The sequence below is a fragment of the Accipiter gentilis genome, chromosome 29 (assembly GCF_929443795.1).
Source record: "Accipiter gentilis chromosome 29, bAccGen1.1, whole genome shotgun sequence".
Lineage (NCBI taxonomy): Eukaryota > Metazoa > Chordata > Aves > Accipitriformes > Accipitridae > Astur > Astur gentilis.
Window position 1 is genome coordinate 10,289,111 of NC_064908.1, and position 17,772 is coordinate 10,306,882.

The window sequence follows — 17,772 nt, forward strand, 5'->3', positions numbered from 1 at the left end:
AGCAGTAAAAGGTCCATGTTGCACACATACAACATCTTGTTGAGATGTCCTGAGATAGGTCTCTTCCTCCTTCATCCCTTCATGGCCAGCTACAAGGTAGCCAAGCCTCACATTCTTGCCAAGTTCTTCCAGTTCATGACTCAGTGGCTAAAGGAAAGATGTTTGTTAAATATCTAATGAAGTAAAGGCTTGGGTTTGCTTTCTGCCTCTGTTTAAAAGGCTGCTGTCTGTGCTGGACACTAATGATTTTATTTTTTCTGGGGTAGTAGTCACATGAATAATGCATTCCCTGCTGAGCCTTTTTAACAGTCCCCTAGCTGCTTCCCATCTGAAGGGAAGTGTAAGAGGTAATTAACAGCCACTTGAAAAAAGGATTAGCAGGTGGGTGGGAGCTACTGTTGGGTTCATGCATGGAATTGCCATGGAAATGCTGAGATTTCCTGGCACTTCATCCAGTGTGTGGGCTCCAAAGATAGTTGCACTCATGGGCCTCTCTCCTTTCGATCTTCCTTCCCTACAAAGGCAGCGGCTGTATTTTCCTTCAGGACAGCTTCCGCAGGCTGTGCTGTCACCATCTGCACACACGATGAGGCCTGCTAACCAGGGGTGCTGCAGAGAGTGGAACGCTGTGTTGCAGCTGTCGGCTGAAATCTTTTTGTCTTTCTTTCACGTCAAACCAACTGGCAGAAAATTGGGGGGGACGACGACACGACGGACCAAACCCTGGTGGTTTGCCCCTTTCCTTTAGTTCTAAAAAAATAATAACTCGGTGCACAAAACACTCAGAGGTTGTCGCTTCTTAGAGAAGTTGGTGCTGGTCCTTGCTCTGCAAACTTTCACCAGCTTGGTAGCCCTTGTGTGGCTAAACCTGCTGAAGCAGACAGGGCTGCGCAGCTGAACAGGGGCTGTTTTGTACATAACCATTTTCAAGCTGTGCAATGAGACCTGCATTTGTTTCTAGCCTTTTTTGGTGGCCACGCATGCTTAAAATATTGGGTGTATTTGTGAGAAATGTCTCTGATTTCAGTACCAGCTCTGGAGATTTAGAAGGCTATGGGCACATGCTGATCTGAAAAGATTCCTGGCGTAACCTACCATATATCTTTCCCCCTTCCCCTTTCTGCAACAGTAACAAAGAGCCTCCTGAATTTGTCAGTGTTTGGGGTGCTTTGGTTTTAAGAAAAGTGTGCCATTTGTTTCAGATCACCTGTTAGCAGACTCCTACATTGGACAGGAGGACTCCCCTGAGATGCAGCAGGCAGCACAGAACAAGCGCAGGCTCTCCGTCATCTCAGACGGCAAGTTTGAGAGGAGCTTCTCTGAGGAGCAGACAGAGAAGATGCCAAGCGAGGGACCGAAGCCACGAGTCTACACAATCTCTGGCGAGAGGCCGATGCTGTCGGACCATGAGAATGAAAGTATGGAACTGGTGGTGATGAAGGGGGCTGCCCAAGAGGAATGCCACCATGTCCACCAAGTGCACAGTGCTGGCAGCTCTCACGGTGTTAGCAGGCATTGCAAGGGCTGGCCAGGCAGCCGGCAGGGCTCCAAGGAGTGCCCAAACTGCACCCGGCTGGCTGCCCCTTCCCAGCATTCCTTTGACCTGGAGCAGCAGCAATCCAGTGAGACTGGGTGGCACAGAAAAAGGCTGGAGAGGATGTATAGTGTTGATCGAGTGTCTGGTAAGTAAGGGTGAATGCTGGGTGCTGGGAGGACACAAAGGGACTCATGGAGACAGAGGTGAAGGGTGACACCCGTCTCATCCCAGCATGGAGATTTCATTGCCATGTGCCTCAAGTTGGGCCCTGTAGTGTTTCTCCTGCAGCACCTTACTGGTACCTTGCACCAGCATTCGTGGAAAGGAATTGTCAAAGGAGGAGTTTGAAATAAGCTAAGCTCAGTTTGAGGCCAGCTCATCCAAGCTCCATTGTGTCTGCTTCTAGCTTGTAAGCAGCAGATGACCTGGATGGTTTTCGTGACAGCTTCATGTGGCTTAGTGAGGGTGGTCTCTGTGGGCTCCCTTTCTGTTGAAGGAAGAGCAAGAGAGGAGGGATTGTGTCAAAGCACCTACATTTATACTCGTCCAGGAGGCAGTTCAGAGGAGGACCCTCTCTCCTCTGCCTCATTCTGGGGCTGAATGTGCCAGGGTGCTTAGCAGGAGCCTCAGCTCAGCTCAGGTATGGTCTTCTGTACTTCGGTGTGTCCCCAAAATCTCATCTGCATGGCTGGAAGCAGTTTAGCAGGGTCCCTCTAGTAGTGCCACCTCATGGGCTTTCAATAAATACTAGCAAATAATACAATATTGGACTTTCTTCCCCACTCACTATCCATTTGTTCAGTGTTCTCTGGGAACAGGGCTTGTAATTTATTCAACTGCATGAAAAAAAATCCCTGACTGTCTTTAAAAACTTAATCATTAATCAAATATATGTCACAATCTATGTGCTTTGAATTATAAGCTAGGAAGCAGTCGATCTTTGCCTGTCAGCTCTGTATATGGCTGGCAAAGAGTCTGACCTAATTTGTCTGATTTTTTTTTTTTTTTTTTTTTATTTGTAAACACACATCAAGGCTTTTAGAGTGGAGTGTCCAGCCAAGAAAGGTCAAGGTTTTCTCCTTGGAAAGAGATTAAGGACTGTGGAGATCAAAGTGTACATCTTTCATGGGTTCATAGTTTCCTAGTAAATATCATAGTGATATTTACTGCAGGTAAAATCACTGAAAGTTTGGGTTCTGGACCATATTTTCATACTTAGATGCTTGAAATTATGTGACTATATTAATACATGGCCTAATACTGAATAATAATACTAAAAAAAGAACTGATTATCAAATGTGCAGAACACCTACAGTCCCACTAACTCCTGTGTGTAGTTTTTAAGCATTGTTCCTCTGTTTGTTCCCTGTGATTTTTGGGCTTCACTACATGTGCAAGTTTAGACTTTATTATATTTATTGCCTAAGTGCAAGAAAAGGAGTGAGAAGAGTTTTCCTGTATGGAAACCTTTTATGGTTTTATGATCACATGTGTTTTAGCTGTTAAAAGATGGCTGTGCGTATGACAGCACAGCCAGAAAGCTTGTGTGAGGATAGAAAAAGAAAGCCGTTTCAGGAAAGGAGATCACAACCCCAGGGGCTTGGTCTTCTGGAGATCAGGGTGCCGAGTTGAATCCGGTTGCAGCCTCGTGATGCGTACTGAATTAAGAAAGTGAAGATTTCCTGTTCTAGTGCTGATGGATTTATGTTGAAAACTTTCCTGAACAAATAAAAATTGTACTATGCACTGTGGGACTGAAGCAGGTTACTTGATACAGAACCAAAGGAAAGTTCCAGATCACTAATGGAAGAGTTTAACTCCTCATAGCTGGAGCTAAACACCTCTGCTGGAAAACATGTCCTAGCAAATGCTATAGAGGGATGCCATGTTCCGTTTCTGGGCCTTGGGATTTATAATATCTGTTTTCAACTAGGCAGCGTTTCTGTTAGGGCCAGTTATCAGTGTGAAATGGAGATTTGCCTTTCTAAAAATATATGGGAATAGTTACTTAAGTGGGAACAAAGCGGACAGCACTGAACCTGCAGATGCCTCCATGAGTATTTCATGTTTCATACAAGCAGGCAGCAGCTACCCTCGGTGCTTGCCTCAAGCTTCTGAGTGCTTGCACGTGTGGCTGCACAGGCAGCACTGTGCCTCTAAGACCAAATCCCATCATAGCGCTGGCATCATGGAATGAAAGTTTTCTCAACTTGGTCTCGTTTGCACTCTCTATCCAAGCATTGTTACTCAGATAAAAAACAAGAATTGAATGGCACAACTGTCACAGGTTGCAAGAGGTATTTCTTGGAATGTCCTTCATGCATGGCTAGCAGAGAAAATGGAGCAGAGATGAATGGAGACGAGAGAGGCACTAATTTCCCCAGAGGTTCACTTTACAGTGCTGCTTTCTCTGGATTTACATGATACATTATTGGTGCAAACCAACACTCATGGCAGTTAGGCCAGATTGGCATAGTTTAATATGGATTTTTATGCTGAGTTTATGATGCCTAACACCATTCCAGAGAAGCACAAGCTGTTTTCTCCTGTGCTGCTCCCAGCATCTGATACAAACACATCCACTCATGGGCAGAGGTGCTGAGATTTTCATGCAGCCTGGCAAGAGGCTGGAGATGCAAAATGTGGTGGTGTTCCTTCAATCTTACCCAGGCCCATGGTTCCTTGACTATTTCATCACAGTTGATGGTACCAAGAAAGGTGATCTGCCTGGCCAAAAAGGAGCAAGCTACTTGCTCCTGGAAACAAAACATCCATACTTATAATCTGAATTTTAATTAGCTGGATAGCTCTGGTTCTGAGCTGTGCTCCCTAGTCCCCAGCTGTGTGCTTCTCTGCTACTCTTCTACCTCTGGTTGGTAAAGAGGCCCCTCTGAAGGGTCACAAATCCTTTATTCTCCATTGAGTGCTATGGGTAGGGGAGTGATATCTTTCCTGTGTTGACTCCTGTTTATCAGAAAAGGAGGGGAGGCTTCCAGCCATTGTCCAGGCAAAACCTCATAAGGGTATTAGCTGTTGTTCATAAGCTCTGCTTTGAATCAAAGCTAGTGGCTTAAAAGCTGTAAAATATATTAAGAGATTGTCAGTCTTTTGAGATGCATAGTCCCTGACAAGTCTGTACAGAATTGTTGGCTAAAAAGGAATTTGTATGAGTTCTCCTCCTTTACCACATTTGTGGGTTCGAGACTTCAAACAAGTAATTCATTTACAGTTTGAGCTGTTTTGCATTTCTTCTCTATCTGTTTTTTGGAGGAAAGCAGACATAGGAACTTCATAATAAGTATTTAGCATACTAGAATGCAGTTTCCATTTAACATATGTATTTCCTTAGGGTGCCTTTATAGAAGGCTTGACCTAAACTGCTAGCTGAGAAGGAGTGTCTGTTACAGCTTTCTATATGATTTCTTGGAAGCTTCACTTCAAAGGAAGCTTTCCCAGTTGTATTTAGCATTTTTTGCATCTGTAATTGCAGCCACTTTATGTACTTTCAGGAAACAGCAGGATCAGTCTGTAGTAGATAATAATCTGTACAGAACATTTGGTAAGATATCTGCTCTGTAGTAATTATGTCTGCAGTATGCATGCAGGGTTTGATTGGGTTTTGGCCAATGAAAGTGAATAAAAAAATACTCTTGACAATGCCAGAATATTAATGTCTAAGATACCATAGTTGCTAATGATCTTAAAACTTGAATGAGTAAAGCAAGACACATGATCAGCAACATGTGGCAAGGCATTAAGCAAGGAAGCCACAAACTGGAAGTGAAGCAAGGTGAAAAATCAGGTAGCCCCAAATCACAGGGATCCAATCCACTCAGATCTTGCACATCTTGTGTCTGTGGATTTTAATACACTTCTGATTCCCTGCCTGACCAAATTCAGCCTGAGAGTTCTCAGTAGGAGCTGCTGCTTGGTCAGATTCCCCCTTCTGGTCACCACCATCCCACACACATAATTAGTGACTTATTTTGCTGCCTGCTTTTTGTCTTAGTGGTCATTACATGAAGATGATGCGGTGTCCTAATGCAACAGCATTAGGAAATAATCCTCGTTGGTTCAGGCAGGGCAGTTTACAAATGTAGGGGACCAAATAAGCACAGTCTTAATATGCAGATTGTATAGCTGATGTGCAGTTTGACTTCTAAAACCAGAAAAACTGATGAAGGCCAGGTCATCAGGAGCAGGTGTGTGAGGGGTTTAGTGAAACTTCAATGGTGGAAAAAGAGAGTATTTCTCAGGCTTACAGTTCTGCAGAGAGGAAGGTGAGTGCTTTTTGTCTTCCACAGGAGTGTCAAAGAACTGGATGAATGGGACATTTCAAATCAATGGTACTAAGGAAAAGGCAGAGGCTGGAAAACGCTTTTAATAAAAAATGTTTCTTTCCCCATTTTTTTTTCTTGTTTGAATGTCTCTTCTGTAATTCCTGGATTATTCTAATCTTCTACACTGAGGATAGGGCTTTCGTTCTTCATTTAGCAGCCTGATAGACAGGCTTAGCATAAATTTACAAAACACTTGGTGGTAGAGTGCATATATATAAGGAGGATGAGACTCTCCTGTTTAGTACAGGGCAGGATGCTGAAGAAAAGTACTGCAAGAGCTTGGAAAGCTGAACGATGTCTCTGCCCACTGGATTCTCAGGTTTTGCTCTCTCTCTTCCAGATGATGTCCCCATACGAACCTGGTTCCCAAAAGAGAACCTCTTCAGTTTTCAAACTGCTACTACAACTATGCAAGCGTAAGTGAAACTACTGCTGTAGCTTTCGTTGTGTATCTTAAAGTTTGCGGCCCACTCAAAGCTATATCTGAGAGCCTGGAGCAATTGAGTTGTATGTTTGGCACTGCAGTCTGGGGCTGAGAGATAGAGAACCTTGTCTCGTATTAATAACTCTTTTGCACTTATGAGTTCTCTTTCCTACTACTCTGACTTGTTTGGTTTTACCTTCTTTTACTCCTTGGGCTACCCAGCTCTTCTCTGCTTCCCTTATTTTCTCTGTGATACTGTGCCCTGTCCCTGGCTGCCTCTGCAGAGCGAGGATCCTGTGGGACCACCAGCTGGGACCCTCCACCACTTGCTTCTGCTGCCACTGCCCTGAGGGACTATTATTCTAGGCTTGCCCTGCATCTATCACTCCAGAGGAGTGTGTCTCTATAGGATGAGATGTAGCCCTACAGCTTCTGTGCTGGTCTGGTCATTTGAAGAAGGTGTCAGTAAAGTCTCTGCAAAGTGTGAACAGATCTGAGTTAGGAACAGTCTTTCCTTCCACACTCCACACAGGTTTTGGTGCCTCTGGTTGCTGTATGTTGGGAGGAGGCAGTTCTCAAAGGACTGAAGAGAATAAGGGAAGCGTCATTTTCAGATTGTACCCAGCTTGTCAGGAAATGCTGTATTTCCGATCAAGTATTTCCTACCTGTCTGGAAAGCCAAGGCAAGCAATGAGGGAAATGAGACACTGTTCCGCCTTCTAAGGCCCTTCTCCAGCCTTGTCACCTTTTTCCTGTGTCCTTCTTCCAATGTCTGTGTCACCCTCAGCTCTACTGCTCTCTTTATTTCTCCTTGTCTAATCTGGTGTCCATTTTTGTAATCTGTTTCTCTGCTGTTTCTTCTTTCCCTCGTACCTTTCCCTTCCCAAATCCCGAAAAGAGGCTGACTGTCGATCTTGGCATAACCCAGACCGGATCAGACCTGTAGGAACTGATGCAGGGAGGGCTGGATCCGCTGTTGGGGAGAGGGTTTGCTGCTGAGATGTTGGAAAGGATCTGCATCCCCCAGAAAAAAAATGCTTATCTTCATGCCCTTCCCCTCCAGCTCGGCTGGAGGTGTGACCCACCCTCCTGGCATGGGGAACAGCACTGGGGAGGCATTTGCCTGGTGCCAGTCTGCAGAATCTGATGCATGGTGGTGGGGTGCTAATCCCACCCTGACAGTGGAAGTGAGGAGCCTCCATGGGCTTCTGCTCTCTCTGTGTTGTCCTAGTGCCGCTTCTCTTACTTGACTCCCTATGTCCCCCTGCCTCCTTTTCAAGGATTGTAAATCTGGTGGCATCCCAGCTGGTTAACGCTCCTGGGCACCAGGCTGACAGGGTGTATGGGCAGCCCAAGGGCAATTTGACAGATACTTGCTTTGCTCTTTAAAAACATTGGCTGGTAACAGTGAATGGTATTTTACAGTTCTGACCTGATACATCAAACCATGCACAAAATCAGCACATTTGCTTTGCCTTTCGGCATATCCTTTGCTATCTGAAGCCATCTTTTCTCACCACAAGGTTTGTTGCAGTATGATGGCCTGTGGCAGGGCTTACAGGGCTTGAAGGCCAAAGCGAGGTTGGTTTGGGGAACAGTGCCCTAAGGAAACCCTTGAGGAGCACAGCTCCCCTGGTTAACATAGCTCCTTGGTTAATGTTTCTGGAGAATCTGTGCTGCCTCGAGAAATTGCATAGAAACATCTCCAAAAGTTCAGGGGACCTCCCTAAAGCTGGCTGGGGTGGCTCCCCCATGTGCCCCTGTCCTCCTGGTCTCTGCTCTAGCGTTTTCAGCCCACTGTGCTTGCTTCCTTCATAGACCAGACAGCATGAGCTGACTTCACAAGTCCTTGTCACTGTGGGAGAAGGTCTCCCTGCTCTAGAAGCCCATGATGCTGAGCTCCCATTGTAGCCTGACAGGGCACGTTCAGCTGCCAGTTGTGCATCTGCATGTTCTCTGGGTCTACATGGAGCTTAATTTGCATCCAAGCCACATATGAGTGCTGCCCCAGGGAGTATTTAGTTTGGTCAGATAGGAGTCTCACCACTAAGAAATGTTTAATTTAAAAAGCAATTTCCTTCCACCTAAAAAGAAATATTCCTTCTGGAGTGAGAATTCCCTCAGAACACTGGCCAGCGTTGAGCACTAATGAATTCATCTTTTCTTTCTTTTTCCCTGCATCTCCTGGAATCTCTAGCATCTCGTAAGTATAATCTTTGTTTTTTTATTTCCTTGTCTGTTGGTGTCCTGGATAAACTCTCCTCTTCTCTCCTCTCCTGTCCATGATATTCACTTGTGCTTTCCCTATGCTAGGGTTGTTTGTTAGCTGGCAAGAGGTTAGATGGCTACACTTCGTAGGCCTACATGGATCACACTGCAACCATCCTCATCTTTGAAATGGAGACTACAGTTGCTAGCATGCTTTTGTCCCTCTTGATCCTGGTGTACAGAGGTTTTGTGTCTGCAGTCTCCTAGGTCTATTCCTCCGTAGCAGGGATGATGGCTGCTCGCCTCCGTTCTTTGGGCTGTGCTCTGGCCACTCATGTTTGCTTTAGGAACAACTGCTTGTCCAGCCACCTACCCTAGGGAGTGAGGACCTTTGGTTTGGTGAGTCTTTTGCCTGGCCTCTGACTCACATGCAGTCCTGCAAGGCTGGCTGACTTCCTCAGTCAGCCTAATCTCTCTCTGTTGTCTGGTGAGAGCTTTCCTGTCTGTGTTTCGTGTCCTCTCCAGTTCAAAGCTGTGTAGTTGGTTAATGGCTTAAAATGGTTTCCCAGGGCATTCAGGGGCTACGCAGAGAGGAAGAGACGGAAACGAGAGAATGATTCTGCAGCTGTTATACAGAGGTAGGGCCCGTTTTCTCCCATAGCTGTAACCTTGCCTGGTGTTGCATGGGCCCTTCGGGTGTCATTATTGACGCTTGATGACGTTGAACGTGGTTGTCCCTGTCTGTGTTGGTGTTCGTAGGGACACTAGCAGTGGCTGTGTTGGAAATGTGGAGGTGAATGATGCTGCAGTGCTCAAGATCACTGATCTCCATCTTCTTAAAGGAACACTGTCAAGTTTCTTTTAAGCTTCCAAATATAATATACAGGATCTGTGTCTCAGGCAGAAAAATATATAATATATATATAAAAAAAAAATTAAAGATGCAATTTCCCCAGCCCTCTCCCAAATACTTGGAATTTGTTTGAGGTTAGCTGAATACTTTTCCTGTGCTGTTACTGCATCTTCAAATGCACCTCAAAAGTCTGAGACCTAGGCAAAATTAACATCTCTAGTGACCAGAAGTCCATTTTTTAAGTCTTTTTTTTTAAAAAGAAAAGAAAAGGCAACGGGGACTGATTCCCCATCTGGCTATTGGGACCCATCTGGCTATTGCAGAAGGGCCCTGGTTTCCCTCTGCTGGCTTCACAGGGCACATCACTTAGCCACTGTGGTAATCAGAACTGTTCTGGTTTTTTAAATGTGCCAAGGCTCGCATATTTTGGCAGCCTACTAAGAAGGACAACACAGCATTTGTGTCATTTGTTAAAAACTGCCATGATGACTTCAGCACTGTTCAAAACAAAGCGGGAGAAAAACATCAGGTTTTCTTAACTGGGAAATTGCCAGGAAGAATTTTTTTTTATTTTTTTTTTTTTTTGCAACTTAAGGGTGGTGGGTTTTTTCATCCATAATGAAGAGAAATAAGAACCAAAACTTAAGACACTATAAATAAATAGACAGTGTGTCTTTAAAAAGAAAGAGATTTCTCAGAATTTGTTAGACAGAGGCAAGTCTTTGTTAGAAAATGGCTTGTTCGTGTGGCTTGCTAGTACAGGAGTAGGAGTCATATACCTCGGTGTGGTCAGGATAGAGGATGGAGTCATGTCATCAATGTGTTGAGTGGCCAGCACGTCCCTTCACCTCCTGTGTACACTGAAGGTCTAGGCAGAATTGTATAGTTGGAACCCATCTGCATTTACCTTGTCATAAGAAAGGAGATAGGATAGCAATGATGGATTTTTGGCTGTGTCATGCAAGCAGACCCTGGCCAGCATTAAGGATTGCTGGTATTTAGCATTCAGCTCTCTTCTCCAGGGATTGAGGAGGACCCCAGCCCAACCACAGTTTGAATGCTTGTTGTGCAGCCCTTCATGGCCTCAGGTGTTTCAGAAGTTCAGTTGTTATTGCACAGCCCCTTCAGTGCTTGGCCCTGTGTGTCTGGTGCACAGGGAGGCTGGTTTGGTTGGCATGGCACTCAATGGATGTTGCCTCGAGAGTGAGTGATGCCCAGTGGTTTGCCGAAACTTGTGATTGCTGCAAGGAGGAGCTGCGGAAGAGAACGTGAGAGGTGCTGTCAGGAGTTTTGCAGGGCATTGATGTATGTCAGTAATTCTGTCGCTGACCTCTGGGTAACGAAAAAGCTTCTCTGCAGAGTGCAAATGAACCACTGCAGGCAGAGTTGCAGAGTGTGTGGAGTAGGGCTGCTTTGTCTTGGAGACCTTTTGGCTGGGGTACATACTGTGGAGGTGGCATAGGGTCATGCAGACCACATGGCAAGCTGGAGCCTGTCAGGAGGAGGACTGTTCAGCAAAGGGAGTAATAGGGAGATTTTATCACTGTAACTTGAGGGATGCTTGTTGAATTTCGATGGGTGAAGAGATCTTGCAGGTAATCAAATAACACTGGCTTTTCTGGGTGCAATTGCAGGAGCCAGGCCGGAAGACTGGGCAGGTTTATGTAGCCCCACTGCTCACAGAGCAGATTGTGGCTCCCCCAGGGGTGCTGTGCCAGTCCATTCATGCTTAACATGCAAGCACAGGGGCCTGAGGGCCAATACAGCTGTAAAAAAGCCCTCAGAAGGATCTAGATGACCACAGGATGCCCACATTAAGAGGCAGTCCCAGGCTTGCACCTCCTTTCCAAAGTGTTTTTTTTTCTAGAAGAGATGAGTTAAGGAAATAAAGGCCTTTGTCCATTCTCCGAGCATTTAGTGCAATGGTTAACCTTGAGCAGCTGGATTCCACCTGGAGTTGCTCTTAGCAGTATTTAGGAGAGGTATCTAGACAGCTGCCCTCAAGCCACACTCATGGGAGATACCAAGCTGTCTAGGCAGCTGGGAGCAGCACTCTTCTATGGCAAAGACTGCTTTACCCCTCCCTTCTCCCCCCAGGGTCTGAGAAAGCTCCTCTATGGGGAGGACAACTGAGCATTTAACAGAAAAATGGATTTTACTCCAAAATGCCAAAAGCCCAAAAGATCTAACAGTGGCCTTGGCAATTAATGTTGGTGCTCAGTGTCTGGTATGATCTTGGTCTCACAATGCACCATAAAGATTTTCATTCTGATGAGTTACAACATATGTCTAAGACCTTTCTGTGTAAAGACTGACCCTGGTTCCCTTAAAATATTGTATTTATTTGGATTTGAATCTAACGCACCATAAGACAGCCCATGTTATCAGTCATCACACACCCCAGAAGGCTTTGTACCTAGAGCCAGTCCAGCTTGTGTTAGTGAAGTGAATTGGTTTAGTTACTTGTCTAAAGGGGGCAGTTGTCTGATCCACAGCAGTGAATCTTCACACATGCAAGTAGAGCTAAAATAAATCTTTGTAAAATAACATTAATAGCTCAAGTGCAGATGGAAATTTGTCATGGAATAATGTTGCTCCCAAGCTTCACTACCCAGCTGCTAGTTTTCCTTCCTGAGCTGCTGAATTTGTATCCTGATGACAACATGGGATCCAAAGCCAAAGTGGGGGACAGTGCAGAAGGTGGCACGGGTTAAGTACTCTCCCATGAGGGCTGTGTTTGTGTTGATCTCTCTATATAGGAGTAGATGGATCTTTCTCTAAACAACTTCATGTCGGTCCTGGAAGTGTCTTCTAGTCCAATTAGTTTGCTAAAGCATCTGCATGGTTGTATCATGTCCTTACTCATCCCACTAACCTGTGTGTGAGCCAGACGACTTGTCTTTTTACCCATTTCACCAGCAGTAGTCTCTTGCTTGATGTCTGCGGTGTATGTTGGTGGGGCAGAGGTGAATCTAGGAAGGCTCCCCCTCTCTGTGCAGGCTGCTGGTACATGGGCTCGCTGACATCCCTGGGGGCCATGGGGCCTGCACTGCAGAGTGAAGTCACCCTGGCTTAGTAGGGTTCATGGAGAGGTGATACTTTTCTTGATAGTCATGTGCTGCTTCTTCCCTGTGTCTCTTCGGTGTCCTGTTTAGTTCCTGTCCTGTTTGGTTCCTGTCTAGGCGAGTGATGAGAAACTAAGGGAAACAGGTCCCTGGCCCTTGGAGGGGCTGGATGAGGAGTGCCTTTGCCATGGTCTCTCAGGAGTGGCCAGGACGGTCTGTTTTACACAGAGCTGACTATGGGGTGTAGCTGCTCCCCAAGGCTTACCCTCTGGTGGACTTTACCCTGGAGCTGCGTACTCTGCAGCCCCACCGAACGCTGCCTGTGAGTCCTGGGCAGGGAAGCATGTGATTAGGCAGGCAGCATTAGCGGAGAGCAGGCCCATGAGGACAGTCAGCCTTGCTGAACAGTGCTGTCTGAGAAGGAAGAAGCTGTGTCAGTCTTTCCCAGCTCTTTGCCCTGGAGAGCAGTACGGGCTGCATGGTTGCTAACAGCATGGGTGGGATTTTAGCAGCTGCTGTGAATGTGTTTGGGAACGAGCACAGCCATGAGCATGGTGTGTGCATGCTGCCTAGCAGGGCAGAGCCTGGGCACCCCACTTTACTGCTGAAGTGTGTGTGGAAGTAAGGAGAGAGGGGAGCAGTTACTGCTCTTTACCAGGAAAAGAGGGAGCATTGCCAGCATGGGCAGTGGCTGTGTTTTCAGCAAAGTTACAGTACAGGTATGCCTTAGTCATAGGAAAGTGAAAGCAGGCCATGAGAAGAGGACTGCCATGTAGGACCTCACTTGTCCCATGCCACCAGTGCAGGGAGTTCAAAGAAACAGCCACAGTCTTGACAAACATAACTGTCCCCAGCGCTGAATAGGTGCAGACTGGGAACCTGGTCTCCAGCTTTTGAATGGCCAGAAGGAAATATGCTGTCTTCTCAATTTTATTTTTTTTCCTCCCTGTTTTTTTCAGTCCTGCTGGGGCCAGGTTTTGCTTTGTATTACCTTTCTCAGATGTTGTGTTTGGCCTTTCTTTCAGGAATTTTCGGAAGCACCTCCGCATGGTGGGGAGCCGAAGGGTTAAAGCACAAAGTAAGTGAGCACCTATAACATGTGGCCATGAGGAATTGGGGTTTGTTATGGTGGGACACAGGGAACCCTATGTTGTGTGCAGATGCGGGTAGAAAGGACCTAGCATTGGGGCAGAGAAAGGATTTGACCTGCTGGTACCATTTTGCCCTACAAAAAAGAAGGCCAGGTTGTTGCAAGTCTCCAGGACACACGGATGTCTGCAAGCAGCCTGTAAGCTATTTCCAAGGACCCTCTGCTTTGGCCATGGGAGATCTCTGTGGCCTCAGTGCAAGGAGTGGAAGGAGAGCTGCAGTGTTCTTGTCCTATGTGCATGTGGTTTTTGGTGATCACTGGCATAAACGCTTGTGAGGAGAACCAGAGCTGAGAGTTCAGGAGAGCTGGTGAGTGCTGCCTGGCCTCTTACTGAAGGTGTGGACCAGCTGTGGCTCCCTGGGGACAGTCGGTGCTTTATGTGCCATGTGGACTGGTGGCTTTCTCTTTTCTCCTCCCCTGTCCCACCATCATCTCTGCAGCAGGACCTGGGGGAAAGCTGCCTGGTGGGAGCTGAGAGGACAGCAGAAGGGAGAAAGAAGAGGAACAGGGAAGAGATTGGAGCAAGGGGGGAGTGTTATGCCGCACTGGGGAAGGAATCGCCTCTTAGACCTGGGAAATGGCAGTTCCCTTTCCCTGAGGAAGGCAACATGCCTCCATAACTTGGTTGGGCCAGGTCCTTATCGCTGTGAAATGGTCTGAGAATGGTGTAACTGGCTCCTGAGAGCTGAGGATTGCTCCAGAAGAGGAAACAGCTTGTTCTTCCCACCCCTTGGCCAGGCATCATGTACAGACTGCCCACAGCAAAGTGTTGCTTAGTTGAATTTGCATTCTTTCCTCTCCTCTCCTTTCTCATATGCTGTGGGAAGCGAACAGCCAAGAGCATTGCCCTTTAAAGTGTCTTTATTGGCATCTGAGTTAGCACTGCCTGAAATGAACAGGGCTCACCTTCCCCTAGAGCTGTCTGGAAGTTCAGGCATGCCTCTCTGCTATGGTAACTCTCGGGTCATGTTTTCAAAGCTTTCTTCATGTGCACAATAGTTAAATGCCTGGTTTTAAATGAAAGCTGAGGATGGAGATCACCTGAAGAACTTACTATGTGATTTGTCTCCCTGGACACCCACACTTGGACACACTGCAGCAGTGGACAGGTTGCTTCTCAGCTCTTGTACTGCAGATGAATTCCTGTGCTGCTGACATGAGATGCTGTTACTAGATAATGCTGCAGCAAACTTGCTCTGTCTGCTACCAGAAATAGGTATTAGTGGCTCTAAGTGGCTGTTAATCTAGGCATAATGGCTCTCACATGGGCTTGCCAAGTCAGACATTGTGGTTGACAGTTCCCAGGGATTTGCCTGTGGTGCAGTCAGCTGGGCCAAGCTCCCTGGATTCCACTTAGGAAATGCCGGTACAAACAATATCATGCCCCTTGGAAAACAACAACAACAAAAAAGGTTAAGGGGGGAGCACTCACAAGAGTGCAGGCAAGCAAAAACTGAAGGATTTCCTCTTGCAACAAAATTTAGAAAGTGTGAGCTTTCCAGACTACCCCCATCTGTTTGGTCCAGCACTGATTGGGATGTCACTAGAACATGAAGGAAGAACTCACTGGAGAACGACTGCCGCCTTCTGGTCACGTATGTGTCATTAGCTATTGAGTACATCTTTGTGTGAGGCCTTTGAGTCAGAGCATTTACGCTGGGACATTAGAATAGCCTTGATTAAATTGAGGTTTGAGCTGTGTGCGTTTAAGGAGACCATCAAGTGTCCTCCTTTTTCTGTGTTACATACCCCATGATGTTCCTGCTCAGAAAGTGGGCGCTTAGTCTTCTGCTGTCTAGAAGATAGACTCTTGTTTGCTGTGTGGAAGGGACTCACATTTGGCAAGTGGAAGAACAAGCACAGGGGAGTCCATGATGCGTGGCTTTGGTGGAAATCTACTGGATGTTTTGTTTTGCTGGCAGCAACAGAGGTGGCTTTGGAGTCTGTTAATGTCGTGCTTTGGTTTTATCCTAGCATTTGCCGAACGGCGTGAGAGGAGCTTCAGCAGGTCCTGGAGTGACCCGACTCCCATCAAAGCTGATTCCTTCCATGACTCTCGAGAAAGTGAGTTCCGAGTCCTTTGAGCTTCCTCCTGTGGCCAAATCCTCCAGCTGAGGTGCTGACTGGAGTCCCACTGGAGTAACTTCTCTGTGCCCTTTTGTCCCACCTGTGATCCTTTTAGTTTTGTGAGATCTGAGCAAATAACTCTCCAGGTATATGCGCCTGTTCATCTGTGTGTACCTATATTTATTTGTAGAGAACAACGGATCTAACCTCATGTTACTGTGCAGTTGCCAAAGGATACCTGGTGGTACAGCTCTCTTGCAGCCCTCTGTTTCCATCATCCCTTATTTGCTTGGGACCAAAACAACCTACCTGGAAGCACACCAGTCTGAGGCTACATTCACCAGAGTGGGGGCTAACCTGCCTGGCTTCCCATGCAAGAGCCCCTTCTGAGCTCTTTCGTAGGCTAGAATAGCTCAAGAGCACAGCTGCAGTGCTCCGAGAGATGTAGCTTTGATTTCCTGGCCATCCTGGCTGCACAGAGGATAGCTTGGGGCAATCTGATCTTCGTTTGGGCTGCCAGGAATTCCTCTGGGAGTCCCCGGAAACGCTTCGATATTCTACTTGTAGGCACTGAGATGCTGTTGTGTTAATTCACAGGAGGAAATGCCAGCATCTTCCCACTGTCTTTTTATAAAGGGAACGGCTGTTTTACCCAGATTTGATTGAAATCCTGTAGGCAAGAGACTTGGTCGATATGAGTTTGCCCACGTTGAAATGGGTTGTGTTGTAAATGAATGTCACTAGTGAAATGAACTGACCTACCAGGTAAGCACAAGTTCCAGCCCTCCTAGCTGTAGAAGACACCGTACGAGGTTGTAGGGGGAAATGTATGAAAGGCCAGGTTCAAAACATGACCCGATTGTTCCTTTGCAGTCTGATTCCTCCCCGCTCCCTCAGCTAACTCAGAGGCGAATGGAAAAGACAGGCTCCAGGCACTGCCCAGTGACACTCGGACATCCCAAAAGGCACAAATAAAGGCATCTCTGTTCTCTTTCCTCAGTCCCTGGCTTCAGGGAACCATCTCTATTTTTATCCTTTAATGGTCAATTATATTCCTTCCAGATGTTTTTTTTTCCCCAGGAGGCATTGAAGGCCAACAGGTAAGGTCAATCTGGAGAGCAAACTCAAGTATATTGTTGCAATACTACTGTGTTTGCTACAGCTGTCCTCACGCTCTGCAACTTCTCTGCCAGGATCAGTTTGACCAGCAAGGCAGAGTTTCTTTGTAATGACTCAGAAGATGTAGTCAGAGTAGTAATTATTACAAGGAGACCAGCTTTGAAGTCTTTGGACTTTTGCTTATCAGCTTGGCAATGTTAAAGTGTAGAGAGTCTGTCTGTGTTCTGTCTCCTTCTCCATTTCTGAAATGACAGAGTGACTGTGGTGAATTAGCATTTGAAAGCTAAACTTGGTGACTGTGAGAGTGATGAAAAGTGATGTGATATGTGGTATCGGGCTCTGTGTGTGCACTCTTCATTCATTAAGTATTTGTCTGTTTAGAGACACTTGCCCCAAAGTGTGGTGTCTGTCACTCTGTGGAATAAAGGAGGGCACAAGTCTCACGGCTTGTGGTACCTCTTGTGAAGTAGCTGCCAGACAAGATTGAGTGGGGAAGGCAAGCTGTTCTGCCTTTGTAATGCACACTGTGTTCTGGCAGGCCATGACCTTCAGGATTCCTGTGGCACTTTGGATGGTGACTTTGACTTGAACTGGGAAGCAGAAAAGGAACTTGAAGCCATGGCATGTGACGGAGAAGACTTTATTCCACCAAAAATAATGGTGAGGGTTTCCAACTCAGCTACCCCTATCTACTCAGGCTCTGTCTGTCCTTTCAGAGCTGTTCAGTTTAGGATCTTCATGGGAACAGGCAAGTCTTTTGTATAGGTACCTCTTCAGGTGTGTATGAGGGTCACTCAGAGATCAGCCAAGACATGACATGGTATTCAGCATTTGTTGCTGGTGGGGATAATGTGTTGAAAGAAAACTAGAAGTGGAAGGACCTGTAGCCCATCCCCAAATCAGAGCAGCACTGTCACTAACACTGAATCGAGTTAGCCTGAGTCTCGATAACCCTGACAACAGAGACCTGAGTCCCCAGTCCCAGCAGTCCTTCCCTCCTGTTATTACT

The 17,772-nt window shown here is 46.5% G+C and overlaps 1 protein-coding gene across 5 annotated transcripts in view; it reads left to right on the forward strand.

Moving 5' to 3' along the window:
• NSMF (NMDA receptor synaptonuclear signaling and neuronal migration factor) overlaps window positions 1-17,772 on the forward strand; it is a 48,289-nt gene that overhangs the window by 19,098 nt on the left and 11,419 nt on the right. The window contains exons 3-9 of one of the 5 annotated variants that reach the window (XM_049832415.1): window positions 1,203-1,682; window positions 6,218-6,293; window positions 8,499-8,504; window positions 9,079-9,147; window positions 13,453-13,505; window positions 15,552-15,641; window positions 17,302-17,423. In XM_049832415.1, coding sequence (XP_049688372.1) covers window positions 1,203-1,682; window positions 6,218-6,293; window positions 8,499-8,504; window positions 9,079-9,147; window positions 13,453-13,505; window positions 15,552-15,641; window positions 17,302-17,423 — 896 coding nt within the window. The remainder of the gene's footprint in view (window positions 1-1,202; window positions 1,683-6,217; window positions 6,294-8,498; window positions 8,505-9,078; window positions 9,148-13,452; window positions 13,506-15,551; window positions 15,642-17,301; window positions 17,424-17,772) is intronic. The other 4 variants (XM_049832416.1, XM_049832412.1, XM_049832413.1 and 1 more) reach the window with 4 other exon arrangements.